This window comes from Sphaeramia orbicularis, chromosome 6 (genome assembly GCF_902148855.1).
Source record: "Sphaeramia orbicularis chromosome 6, fSphaOr1.1, whole genome shotgun sequence".
Taxonomy (NCBI): Eukaryota; Metazoa; Chordata; class Actinopteri; order Kurtiformes; family Apogonidae; genus Sphaeramia; species Sphaeramia orbicularis.
The window spans coordinates 20850164-20862084 of NC_043962.1; the positions used below are offsets into that span (position 1 = coordinate 20850164).

An 11921-nucleotide genomic window follows, 5' to 3' on the forward strand; every position below is an offset into this window, starting at 1 on the left:
TCACAAATACAAATTAAAAGCTTTACTTACTACATCGGAAAATTAAATAAGACGCAAACATAAAAGAAGCCCCTCTCCCCAAAGAAAATAAATAAAAATAAATGAATAGATTCACAACAATATTAAATAAAACACGCACACAAAAGAAGCCCCCCTTCCCAAAGAAAATAAATAAATGAATAAAAATCAATAAATAAATTCACAACAATATTAAATAAAAGACACACAGAAAAGAACCCCCCACCCCCCAGAAAATTAAGTTTTGTTTATTTTCTTTATTATGCAAGAGTTAAAATTGTTGCTCACTATTATTGTATATATTTCTCGGATTATATTATTAAAAAAAAAAAAAGAAAAAAAAAAGAATGAATGAGTCAAGTGTGTAATATGATCCAACCCGTAAAAGAGTCCTGTCCCTTTAAGAGAGTCCGTGTTCTGGGTACACTCGGCCATTTCCGTCTGTTTCCAGCCGGTGGTGTCACTCAACAACAGTGGAGACTTCTAATCACTTATATCTTACATACCTCACACCACTACATAGGGTAGGTCAAAGAACATTTACAAGGTCGAAGAGAACACTCTGGTTACGTGGCTTGAATGTGGAATTTGTGCAAAAGCCCCCTCACAGGTTGCTAGTACCACAGTGTGACCGTAGTGGAGCTTCGCTATATTTAGCTAACAGGCTAATGCCAAAGCTAACGTTGCTAGCATCGTTTGTTTAGCTTTACAGGTTACGTATATACATTTGTCATATCATGTATCTTTCAGCCGAATATCTAAATGTGCGGTGGTTGCATTTTTTCATAAGAGGCATAAACAAAGCTCTCTTTACGGTGTAGATTTTTCTCTTTGTTTACAAATGTAGCCCTAGCATGGTTTACCAGGGCTACAATCATAGTAGTAGTTATGAAGCATGGACTAGCTAGCGAGGTAACCTGAAGAAACCATAGCCTGCAGATGTAATGCAGACCGAGAGCATGTGGCGAATAATCTTCTCCATGTTTTTGTTGAAGGACTCAGGGAAAATTGCACGTTATCTTCGCCCTGTTCTGCTCCCTGCACCTGTTCTTCAAACAGTGAGTACGAAGTCAGAAGTGTCCAGTTAATCTTATGCAACAAATCCAGACGTCAGATGTTATTTAAGACTGTCTGCCACTCTGTTTTTGTCTTTTTAAAAAGAGATTTGCTACCGGAGATTGTTCCTCTATCATTCTTCTGATGGTCAGCCATGGATGAAGATGACAGCCAGGATGAGCTGATCAACTGCAGTAAATCCCAGAACAAAGGGAAACGAGCTGCATTGTGGGCTATCTCAGGTACTCTGTTCCAGTTGTTTGTTGTGAAAAGGACTGTACATCGTGGCAAAGGCTAAACTAAATTAAAATCTCACACATCTTTAATGTGTGTGTTAATATTTTACACATATTAGATGACTCGGATGATGCAGAAGAGGAGTCTGGGGAGGGAGAGTCTGACAGTGGAGAGGATGAAGAAGAGGGTCCTCTAGATGGAGAGGAAGATGAGGAAGATGAAGAAGAAGGAAATGAGGAGGATGGTAATAATGACAGAATGAGCAATTTGCTTTATTTTTGTTTGTTTGTTTTTGTGTCATGTCAGCTTCCACGTGTAGTAGACATGTAATCATGTCAAATGTGGTTTTTTTTTTACCTACTGGACCATAGTTTTAATGTGGAATGAAGAAAATGATATTCCAACGCAATTAACTCTGTCTGTGCAGCGCTTTTATTCCACATTTATACATATTTTTATCGCATATAGATGATGAAGAGGAGGAGGAGGAGGAAGAGGAGGATGATAAAGCTGTGGAGGGAGCGACTGGGGGAACCTCTGCTGACCTTGCAGATATGAGCTCAGATGAGGAAGCAGACAAGTGTCCCATCTGCCTTAATTCATTCAATAGCCAGCCTGTGGCGACACCAGAGAACTGTGTACACTACTTTTGCCTTGACTGCATCCTTGAATGGGCCAAAGTGAGTCTATTATTTGGTTGTATGGGTCTAAGTAGAGAATCACATAGTGTTTGATTAACGCTGGCCGATATGTGTGTGATATCTTTTAAAAAAGATTTCATATACCCCTGTATTGTAGCAATGTAAACAACTGCTGTAACGCTTCAGTGGTAATTTGGCTTGATTGTAGAGACAATATGGGGAGTTCTGCATTTTGTTAACGGTTTGTTATTCTTAATAGTTATAGCTCTATTAATTATAACACAACAATTGGAAGTGTATTCTCTTTTTTATGTGATAATACACTAATAGATCCCATCCCTGATCTTACACACTGAACCATTTTATGATCTGTTTTCCAATTTGCACAATGAAAGTAATTTAAATTTACAACTGTTTGATGCTGACTGAATTCTTCATTATGTTGTATCATTTTATGGGGCTTAGCTAATCTTGTATTCCATGATGAAAATAAGACTAAGTCTTAAATCTTTATATAAGAGTCCAGTCATACAAAAAATAAACACTGTGCTATAGTAGAGTCTTAAAATTGTAGTGACTAAAAAATGTTGTTATACCACCTAGCTTTAAAAACATCAATGATAAAGAAAGCTGAATAGGTCATTCAGGTGATTTCTGTTCTCCACAGAATGCAAACTTATGTCCCATAGACCGAATCAACTTCAACAATATCCATTTGAGAAAATGCTATGGAGGCAAAGTGCAGAAAGTGGTGAGTGCGTTCAGTCTTTCCTTGACTTCTAAAATATTTGAAAGCTCAGTTTACTCAGTATATCTATGATGTGTCAACTAATTGCTTTTGAATAATGGATTTTTATTTTGACTGTTGCATTTAGATCACAGTGCAAAAGCCTGCAAAGCAGGAACAGCAGGAGGTAGTGGATGTGGACCTGGAGCAGACCAGCTGTGAGGTTTGTGGGGGCAGTGATCGTGAAGACCGTCTGTTGCTCTGCGATGGTTGTGATGCTGGGTGAGATTTGACTTTTACTACATACCATGATGTGAGGTTTCTAATTTCACAGAGCTGGACAGATTTCTTAAAAGATTATTAAGACATTGTTATTGCGCTACAGGTATCACATGGAGTGTCTCACACCACCACTTGATGCTGTTCCTGTCGAGGAATGGTTCTGTCCTGAGTGTGAAGTCAACAACCGTCAATCAAGTTAGTCTCCGTGTTACTTGAATCACTGTTCTTCAGATGAATAAGCATCTGTTGATTACTCAGACATTTATCTCTTCTGAAACAGGGGGGTCAGCCGAGGAAGTGAGTGACACAGAGTCCCTACCCTCTACTGCCCGTCCTAGTTCTAGTCGCTCTCAGTCCCGCTTTGCAGGTCCCACCCGAGCTATTGCCCGTACCCAGCACAGTGAGAGAGTTCGAGCCAACGTCAACCGCAGCCGCATCACACAGGCACGAACTTCACAGGTTTGGCATGAAGCGTGATGCTTCTGTTTTGGCTTTCTAACTCATGCACATGCACATGGCTGAATTGTGGAGTTGAATATCATGTGTTGTTGCAAAGAGTGTGTCTTATTGTGCCTTAAAATTATTAATGACATTCATGAATTGCTGAGTTGTCTTTTTGTTTTTACATAATATTTTGAAGTGGTACTGACAGCAGAACTTGCCTTGTGGTTTGATTTGACTCATGATTAAAATGTTTTGTTTTTTTTTAAAATGGGCATGTGAATTCTGTTTAGATTTGAACAGTCTGTGATAGTGAATATGTGCAATGACACAAATGTCTTCTTCATAGCTCGCTCCTACATATCTGATCCAGTCCACTTGGCTGGATGAGACCATTAATGCTGTGGTGGCTGGCCTCAACACTGCTGTGTATGTACGGGATTTTACACCTCGTGTCCCTACGCGGCGGCGGCGGCGGCAGACTGGTCAGTATAAACAAGTGCACAACTAAATACAAAGTCAGGTTTACATAAATGCAAACAGATTTAGAGGGAGGAAAAACAAGAGATAGACCCAAGGGCTCTATTTTCATATGCTTGTGACTGAGTATGACTCATGATTGACTGAACAGGGAAGCGCAGAAAAGTCAAAAGCAAGAAAACATCGTCTGCCAAGGGTAAAAATGGAAAAGCTGCAAGTACGGGCGTAAAGAGACGAAAACGGAAAATGAGGAGAACCAAATCAAAAAAGAAGTTGGTAAGTTTGTCTGCAATCAGTTTTGAATTATGAGTAGTAAAATTCCTTTTCTCCATCACGATTAACTCTATTCCTGTCTTTTTCTGCTAGATGGCAAAAAGGACAGTCACTCCTCGAGGTCGCATTGCTAATAATCTTGGAATTGTAAAAGACAAGAAGAGCTCTTCTCTTCCAACAGTGTACCGACCATCAGAACACACACTAAGTAGCATGCGTGCTGACATTGGTGCTGCATCTCTCTCTATCTATGGAGATCCATTTGACCTGGATCCATTTGTGGACCGGTATGAGCACTTTCATCTTTCAGGGCTGACCTAAATAGAATTTTACAGCCTGTAAAAATATGTATTTCTGTTATCATACACTCACACTGAGTTACCACTTCCATAAAAGTGGTCAAGTAGTCAAGCTTTTGTTGAATATAACCTCCTTATGACATACTTTGCAAACTGATTATGCAGGTGGTTGCACAACTCAGATTTAGTTGACATTTCTATCCACTGAACTGCCTAACAGCCTTTGAATAGTAACCTCAGATAAGAAACTTTGCTCACAAATATGTATTTAATCATGTCTGCCAACTGCAATCATCATGATGTGGTTATCACTATCACCTTTTTAAAGTCTTTACTCACATGTGTAAGTGGATGTATATGTTGTTTGTCTCTTTCATGTAGCTGAGGATATGCTATGCTATATTAATTATTATGCATTTTCTGTCACATTATTGTTTTGTTTTAGTGAGGAGGAAGAGCAGCAGACCCATGTCTCATCATTGTTGCAGGCCAAAAGACGTGGGATCTCTCACTCTGCCTTTCGCTCTCACCAGCCTGTGGCTCGACCAGTCACTGCAAGTCTTTCCAGGTACCATCCCGTTTTTGTGTTCTTGATACAAATTTATAATGATAGAGATGAGTAAAAGAATGAAAGATATGGAAGAAAATCAGAACGACCTGGTTTGACATGTACTACTCTGTGTGGTTTAACAATACAGTGTTTTTGATTTTTGTTTGCTTAGTTATAATCTCACAAATTTGGCTAATGCTTATATATCAAACTCAAGCAAAATGAGGGATCAAACTATGAATAAGACAGAAAATATTCCTGGTATTTTGGTATTATTTTTGTCAAAATCAAATTCTGTAATTAGTGAAAAGTGAAACTTATGTGCAGTCAGAACCTGAAGATGTTTTAGCTTAGTCTCTGATCGAGATAGTATCATAGGCTTAATGCAAAGTTAAGAAATGTGACTCATCTAATCGAAAGGTTTCTGTGTTATACCAGGAGAGGTGTGGATGTCCCCCAGTCTGGGGGCGTCGTTGAGGCAGCTCCTGTGCCTGATCTGCTGGGCAGCATCCTATCAGGACAAAGCATGCTCCTAATGGACAGCTCTGATGTTGTCATAAATCGAGATGGTTCCCTTAAAGCTACAAAACCAAGTAAGTGATTATTCTTTCACAGTTTCATTAATTTTAACAAATACGAAGCAGAACATCAGAGGTTCGAAACTAAAACATAACAGGACACAAAATAGTTAGGGTTAACAGTCTGAAAGGAGACAGCAGGGTTGCTGGTATTGCTGGTATTGTTGAATACATTTTACCTTTTTAGCACAAATATGACCTATCTGCTTTATCACTGAATCTTAACTTCATCTACAGTAAGTTATATGCTTAAAGGTTTAAAAAGCAAAATAACTTTATACTTTTATTTTAAAATACTTTCATCATTTTTTCTATTTTTTGTGTTACAGTGAGTTTACCATTGTCAGTTAAGCCAAGTTGCAGCAGTAGCTCAGGAGATATCAGCACGTGTGTCAATCCAGTAATGTCACCAAACCATGCAGACATATCATCATCACTCCAGTGCAACAGAAACCTACCAGGAACCTCCGAGAGCTCTCTAGAGAGACATTTTTCTCAGAGCTCTTCTCGCTTTCCACCACTCACACCCTCCACCACCAGTCACCGTGAACCAGGGCCCCATTCCAATTTACCACCCCGAGGTCATCCAGGTTTGCAAGCGCCTCATCCAAGAGGACCAACCCTTGCAGCGGGTCACCAGGGAATCAACAGAGCTAGAGACCACAGGGAAACCATGTCCTCATCCTCCCATCTTACCTCTGACTCCAGTTCCAAGAGCAAAGGACCGGCTCCATCACAGTCTCAACCTAAAAAAGCACCTACAAAGCCCATGTGGGTAGATGTGTCTGTGCTACCCAGGATACCGAAAATAAAAAGGGAAAGTAGTGTGAGTGCAGACGATGCCACTAGTCAAGTTGGAAGTAGTGGTAGTGATAGAAGAAGCAGTAGAGCAAGTAGTAGTAGCTCCACTACCAGTATTAATAGTTATGGTACACGTGAAACTGGCATAAACAGCCTTGCTGGGGACAAGGGAAGGCAGCATAGTGTAGACCAGCAACAGGGCAGGACTGATGGTCAGGCCCAGAGACACAGGGCTGATGGAGCAGGCTCATCATCAAGTTTCTCAAATTCTTTCTCCTCCTCTTCATCCTCCACCGGATCTCATAGCAGCCAGCCCTGTTGTTCCTCTTTATCCTCTTCATCATCATCGGTGAGCTTCCGCATTAGCTCAAGTGGGAACTCATGGCATTCAAGGCGGCTAAGCATTACATCACCCACTACAAGTGGAGGCAACATGCAGGAACGCCGTAAACAAAAAGAAGATGAAGCAAGAAAGAGACAGTTGCACAGAGATAAACAGATGCTGCTAGCGTCACATACAGTCAGTAAGGAAGAGGACTGTAATACCATTTATGATCCTTTCAATCCCACTGTGTCAGACTCAAGCACCTCAGACGACGAAGGTGAGAGCAAAAGCTGGGAGAGTAGCTCTCGACTTACCACACTTGAAGGGAGGTCTCCTAGTTTAGGAAACAAGGAATATTTAGTGCAAAACAACCAGGACTCAGTTCAAGTGAAAACTGAAAAACAGGAGAGTCCAGTCTCCCGAGGTGAACTGGAGACAGCTGCTGCTCAGGAAACTGTATCGCGGGAATTAGGATTCCCAAAAGAAGACATAAAGGTTGAACAAGAGACAACGTTTGTAGACACTAATATTGAGACTCAATCAGCATTACTTAAGAATACAGTGAAAAAAGAGCCAGATGATGCAGACAAAGCTGAAAGCTGTGGTCACAGTTTAAAAAAATATTTGGACTCTGATACAGAAGAGACCACACAACTTGTTCATCATCACAGTCGGGATATTTTAAAGACTGAAAAAGACATTAAAAAAGAGGAAAGTGGGCATAATACTGGAACTCCGAACACGGTGTCCTCCAACTCTTGGAAAACTCCACCAGACTCCAGCTCAGCTTCCACTGAAAAAAAACAAAAGACAGATGCAAAGTCTGAATCCCGCTCCAAGTCCCCATCAAGAGATTCAGGCAATATAAAGAAAACCTCCAAAAAACATGTGTCATCTAAGGAGCAGCGGACTAGATCCAGCAGTTCAGAAACTGACAGATGTAGGAGAGGAGACCGCACTACTTCAACCCAGGGAGGAAGTCAGAAAGGAAAGGATAAGGACAGAGTAAAGTCTTCCAGGCGATCAAGATCAAAAGAAAGGAGACGAGCGCACACAGACTCTGACAGCTCCCGGTCCAACTCCCCTGACAGAAGTTCCCGAAAGAGACGACGTTCACGGTCACGATCCAAGAACAGGAGGCGATCCAGGTATGTGCCTAGTGTCATTGTTTGGCTAATATTCTAGTTACCAACCTTGCAATAACTACATCTTGTATTTCTCTTTACCAAGGACTAAATGGTTTACTGAGGTTAAACGTTTTGTCTGTCATATGCTTTTAGATCTGGTTCCAGCTCTAGCAGCAGAGAGCATTCAAGGGGGAGGAAGCATAAACGAAGGAGCAAGGAGAGGTATGATGGCAGAGAAAGAGATCACGAGAGAAGACGTGTGACAAAGGACAAACGACGTGACCGGTCTCGGTCTAGATCTAGATCAAGAGACAACAGACGTGCTCGGTCCAGGTCTAGATCAAGAGACAACAGACGTGGTCGGTCTCGGTCAAGATCTAGATCAAGAGACAACAGACGTGGTCGTTCTCGGTCAAGATCTAGATCAAGAGACAACAGACGTGGTCGGTCTCGGTCAAAATCACGGTCCAGGTCCAGGGAAAGGAGAAAAGATCACATAACCCAGCCATCATCAGCTCTCTCCTCCAGAGACAGAGTGGAATCACGATCAAGAGAACAGAGGAGAGGCAGGTCTAGGTCCAGCTCTAGAGAGAAGAAGAAAGAAGATGGGTCATCCAAGAGCTCACAGAAAACACCAGGGTCTGGTATTTCATCCTTAAAAGACACAAAAGTGTCAAAGGAGAAGAAAAAAGACAAGGATTGCCCTGTCAAAGAGGACAAAATTGCTAAAACCAGTAAACGAGAGGTTCCCTCCTCCACATCTGTATCGAAGGTAAAAAAGGAAGCATCAGACTTAAAGACAGACGAACAGGTTACAAAAGTTGAGACAGTAAAAAAGTTAAAAGATGTTAAAGAAATTAAGAAAGAAAAACCACCATTATTTGATATGTTTGAAGATTCTCCCATTAATACACCAGTTAAGAAAGAAGAAGTTGACACTCCTATTCCCTCATTACCTGAATGCATCAAAGAGGAAGGAACTCTAGAAGACCCCATTAAGGTTGAGGCTAGTGAAATGAAAACAGTTAAATCAGAGCCGAGTTCCCCTGATCGATGTCACGTAAACCCAGACCTGTCACTTTCTGTAGTGACCACAAGCTCCCCTCCTTCAGTATGTACCCCTCTCACTGCCTCTCCACTGTTAACAGACGCAACAGAGCAGCCTAACACTGATGTGTTGACTGTCCCTGTAAAGCAGGAAGCTCAGCAACCTTCGGACTCTGATGAAGATTTCAACGTTGATGTGATGCTAGACAACTTGGACTTTGTGAAGTCTGAGTCTGCAGAGGGAAAAGGTGCTTCTGTCAAACAGGAGAAAGAAGTGGAAGAGGTGAAGAATGAGGGAGAGCAGGTTTTGGCTGTGGTGGGAGCTAAATCCAAGACTCAGGTGAAAAGGGTGACCTGGAATATACAGGAGCCAGAGGGGCCTCAACCAGAGAAATCAGCAAGCAGTAAGTATTCTCACAAGCCAATGTTACGTCAAACCTCCTACTTATATGAGTGGCTTTCCAACTATAGAGCTGTATATTTTTGCTTGCCAGAAGAAAAGTGGCTCTATCATACACTGATAACATGACAACAAATACTTACACCATTGCAAGCCTGTGCCACACAAATTGAATTTGTAACTGATAAACTGTTAATTCCTTGAAATGGAAATAAAATAGGAAGCAAAATATAAGATTAGATTAAACATACATTTTATTAAAACTGAATCACAAACTGGTTTGGTCAACAAGACATTTGTGACATTATAGATGACCTAACCATGAAAAAGTTGCTTGCAGTATTTCATTGGAAGGCTTTCAGCACTGATTACAGGACATAGTCACTGTGGCATTGTTTATGCCACACAATTATTTGCATCCAGAATTGCATGAATTTTGCATCAAGATCTAGTACTACTACTAATAATAATAACAATAATAATAATAATAATATAGATACAGTGAATGACATTTACATTGAGAGAACTTAATATTTTTCTGTGTATCAGACATAACTAGGTTTTGCATTGGCAAACTATTTTCTATTTTAATGTCTTCTAACTGTTTTTCTATCCAGAGGTGGCTCTATATAAACTGAAACTGAAGCAGGAAGGAGTTCGCAGACCTTCTTCTGCAGTCCCCACATCCACTCAGGTAAGACTGAGTAAACTGTCATTGTAGAGTTATCGTGTATGTTGCTTCAAGTATGATGAGAAGTGTATCTCAAGTATGATATGCCATCAAACAACCAGAAGGTGGCAGCGTTTATCTACAGCAGACCAACATAAATGGCCTTTGTGGAATCTTGTGGTATAAAATGAAACTGATACCAAAGCATTTTCACACTAAATGAAAGTAAGATCCACACTGAGGAAATCAGAACTGGTAGTCACTTATTTAATATGATCATATCATGGAAATTATTTTATTCATAGATGCATATGTCTGTAAAAGCACACAACAATAATAAAGTTTTATTTGTTTGTGTAGTTGTTGTACTTTGAGACTGGCCCATTAAAAACACAGCAATAATCAGGTTTTATTTGTATTGTTTGTATAGGAGTTGTACTTTGAACCTGGCCCATAAATTAGTCGACTGATTTCTTAATAAACTCTTCCATTTTGATAGGACATTTCTGGAGCTGTGTCTGTCAGTGATTCACCAAAGAAGGCTGGTGCTGGTGCACACATTTTCTCCTCTAGATCTGATAGTTCACATCCTGAAGAACTGCTCACCACAGGACAGGGAGTAGCAGAGGAAGATGTATCAAGGAAAGACCAGGTGAATATGGTTTTTTGAGTTTCAGTGCAGAACTGAATATTACAGTAAATCCCACTTTGTTTAAAATAGTTTTAAGTAAACAAAATTATCTTTTTTTTAGACATTTTGTGAAAATTAAGTCTTAATTGAACATGTTTTATGATGTCAGCAGTATTTGAAGAAGCTGCACATGCAGGAGAGGGCTATAGAAGAGGTTAAACTAGCAATCAAGCCTTTCTACCAGAGGAGAGACATCAACAAGGATGAATACAAGGAGATTCTACGTAAAGCCGTCCAGAAAGTGAGTTATCAATTTGGCTTGAGACAGGTTTTTCATTGACAGAATTTGTGTGTGATTGCTTTGTGTGTCTGGTTAACAGGTGTGCCACAGCAAGAGCGGGGAGATCAACCCAGTGAAGGTGGGCAATCTCGTCAAAGCATATGTGGACAAATATAAACATGCTAGGAAACACAAGAAAGGAGAGGATTCAGGGAGGTCAGAGGGGTCTCAGTCTGAGGCCATGAAAACCTCTGACAGCCCATGAGACAGGAAACCACAGGAAGACCCAACACAAGCCCTCAGTCATATTCATCTGTGTTTTACTGTGTCTTACCACTGGGTGTAATCACCATTGGAATGGTTGCATTATGTTCACCTAGTACTTCAAGATGCTTCTGAAATGTTAAGCTTTCTACCTTAATTGAATATTTAGGACAGACTTTTTGTTGATTACTTGAACAGCATCTGTTGGTGTCTTGTGCTTGGACTGTAACTGTCAGGAACTGGTCTTTTTGTGTTGTACAACTCAGAAACTTAACGGGAGACCTTAAAGATGGTGCCTTAAGGAGGCAACTTTTAAAGACCCCCCCCAGTGAGTGATAAAATAGGGAGTGTTCTCCACGGGCATATCACTGAGAGGAGGCAGTGTGGGCTTTGAGTTTTCTATAATGTTTTGTTTTGTGGGAGGGAAAGGGGTATTTATCTGTGGCGAACAAGTTTTGTTGATTAAGAAGTGGTAATAAAGTATGCAAAGTATGTTTGTTATATCAATGAAAGCCACTGTTATGCAACTTTTGTAGAAACATTTATCAGGAGTCACCATTTTAGATTTGGTTGTAAATAATATAGATTTGATATATCCACTTATCATGTTCTTTCATCTCTTTTGCTTGTTGACAATGATTGACAAAAATGATTCTAGTTTATAAAGTTGCTTGGGTTTTGTTTTGTATTTGAAAGTCTCCCCCGTCTGTCTTCCACGTCCGTTATCTGTGTCTAACGAGCTAAAGCTAATCCAGCAATTCTACAGGTGTATTGTTTTGGTTCAGTAATTTCAA

General features: G+C 40.4%; 1 protein-coding gene across 4 annotated transcripts; it reads left to right on the forward strand.

Moving 5' to 3' along the window:
- The first annotated feature begins 434 nt into the window (after window positions 1-434).
- phrf1 (PHD and ring finger domains 1) lies at window positions 435-11921 on the forward strand. Of its 4 annotated transcripts, none has more exons than XM_030136179.1 (21): window positions 435-542; window positions 1014-1076; window positions 1180-1316; window positions 1430-1555; window positions 1780-1991; window positions 2620-2703; window positions 2828-2961; window positions 3065-3156; window positions 3242-3420; window positions 3752-3887; window positions 4034-4158; window positions 4249-4442; window positions 4900-5022; window positions 5443-5597; window positions 5912-7856; window positions 7989-8236; window positions 8279-9286; window positions 9900-9976; window positions 10452-10604; window positions 10753-10884; window positions 10964-11921. In XM_030136179.1, exons 3-21 carry the CDS (start codon window positions 1229-1231, stop codon window positions 11126-11128), a joined length of 5376 nt encoding a protein of 1791 aa, XP_029992039.1. In that variant the 5' UTR covers window positions 435-542; window positions 1014-1076; window positions 1180-1228; the 3' UTR covers window positions 11129-11921. The 4 variants fall into 4 exon arrangements, with proteins under 4 accessions (XP_029992039.1, XP_029992040.1, XP_029992037.1 ...); XM_030136180.1 differs by having other exon boundaries at window positions 7989-8118; window positions 8197-9286; XM_030136177.1 differs by having other exon boundaries at window positions 7989-9286.

Coding starts and splice junctions, on each gene's coding strand:
- phrf1 (XM_030136177.1), top strand. CDS start 1,229: ATGGATGAAGATGACAGCCAGGATGAGCTGATCAACTGCAGTAAATCC. Junction 3,421..3,751: donor CACAGGCACGAACTTCACAG/GTTTGGCATGAA, acceptor TCTTCTTCATAG/CTCGCTCCTACATATCTGAT. Junction 10,885..10,963: donor TACGTAAAGCCGTCCAGAAA/GTGAGTTATCAA, acceptor TCTGGTTAACAG/GTGTGCCACAGCAAGAGCGG.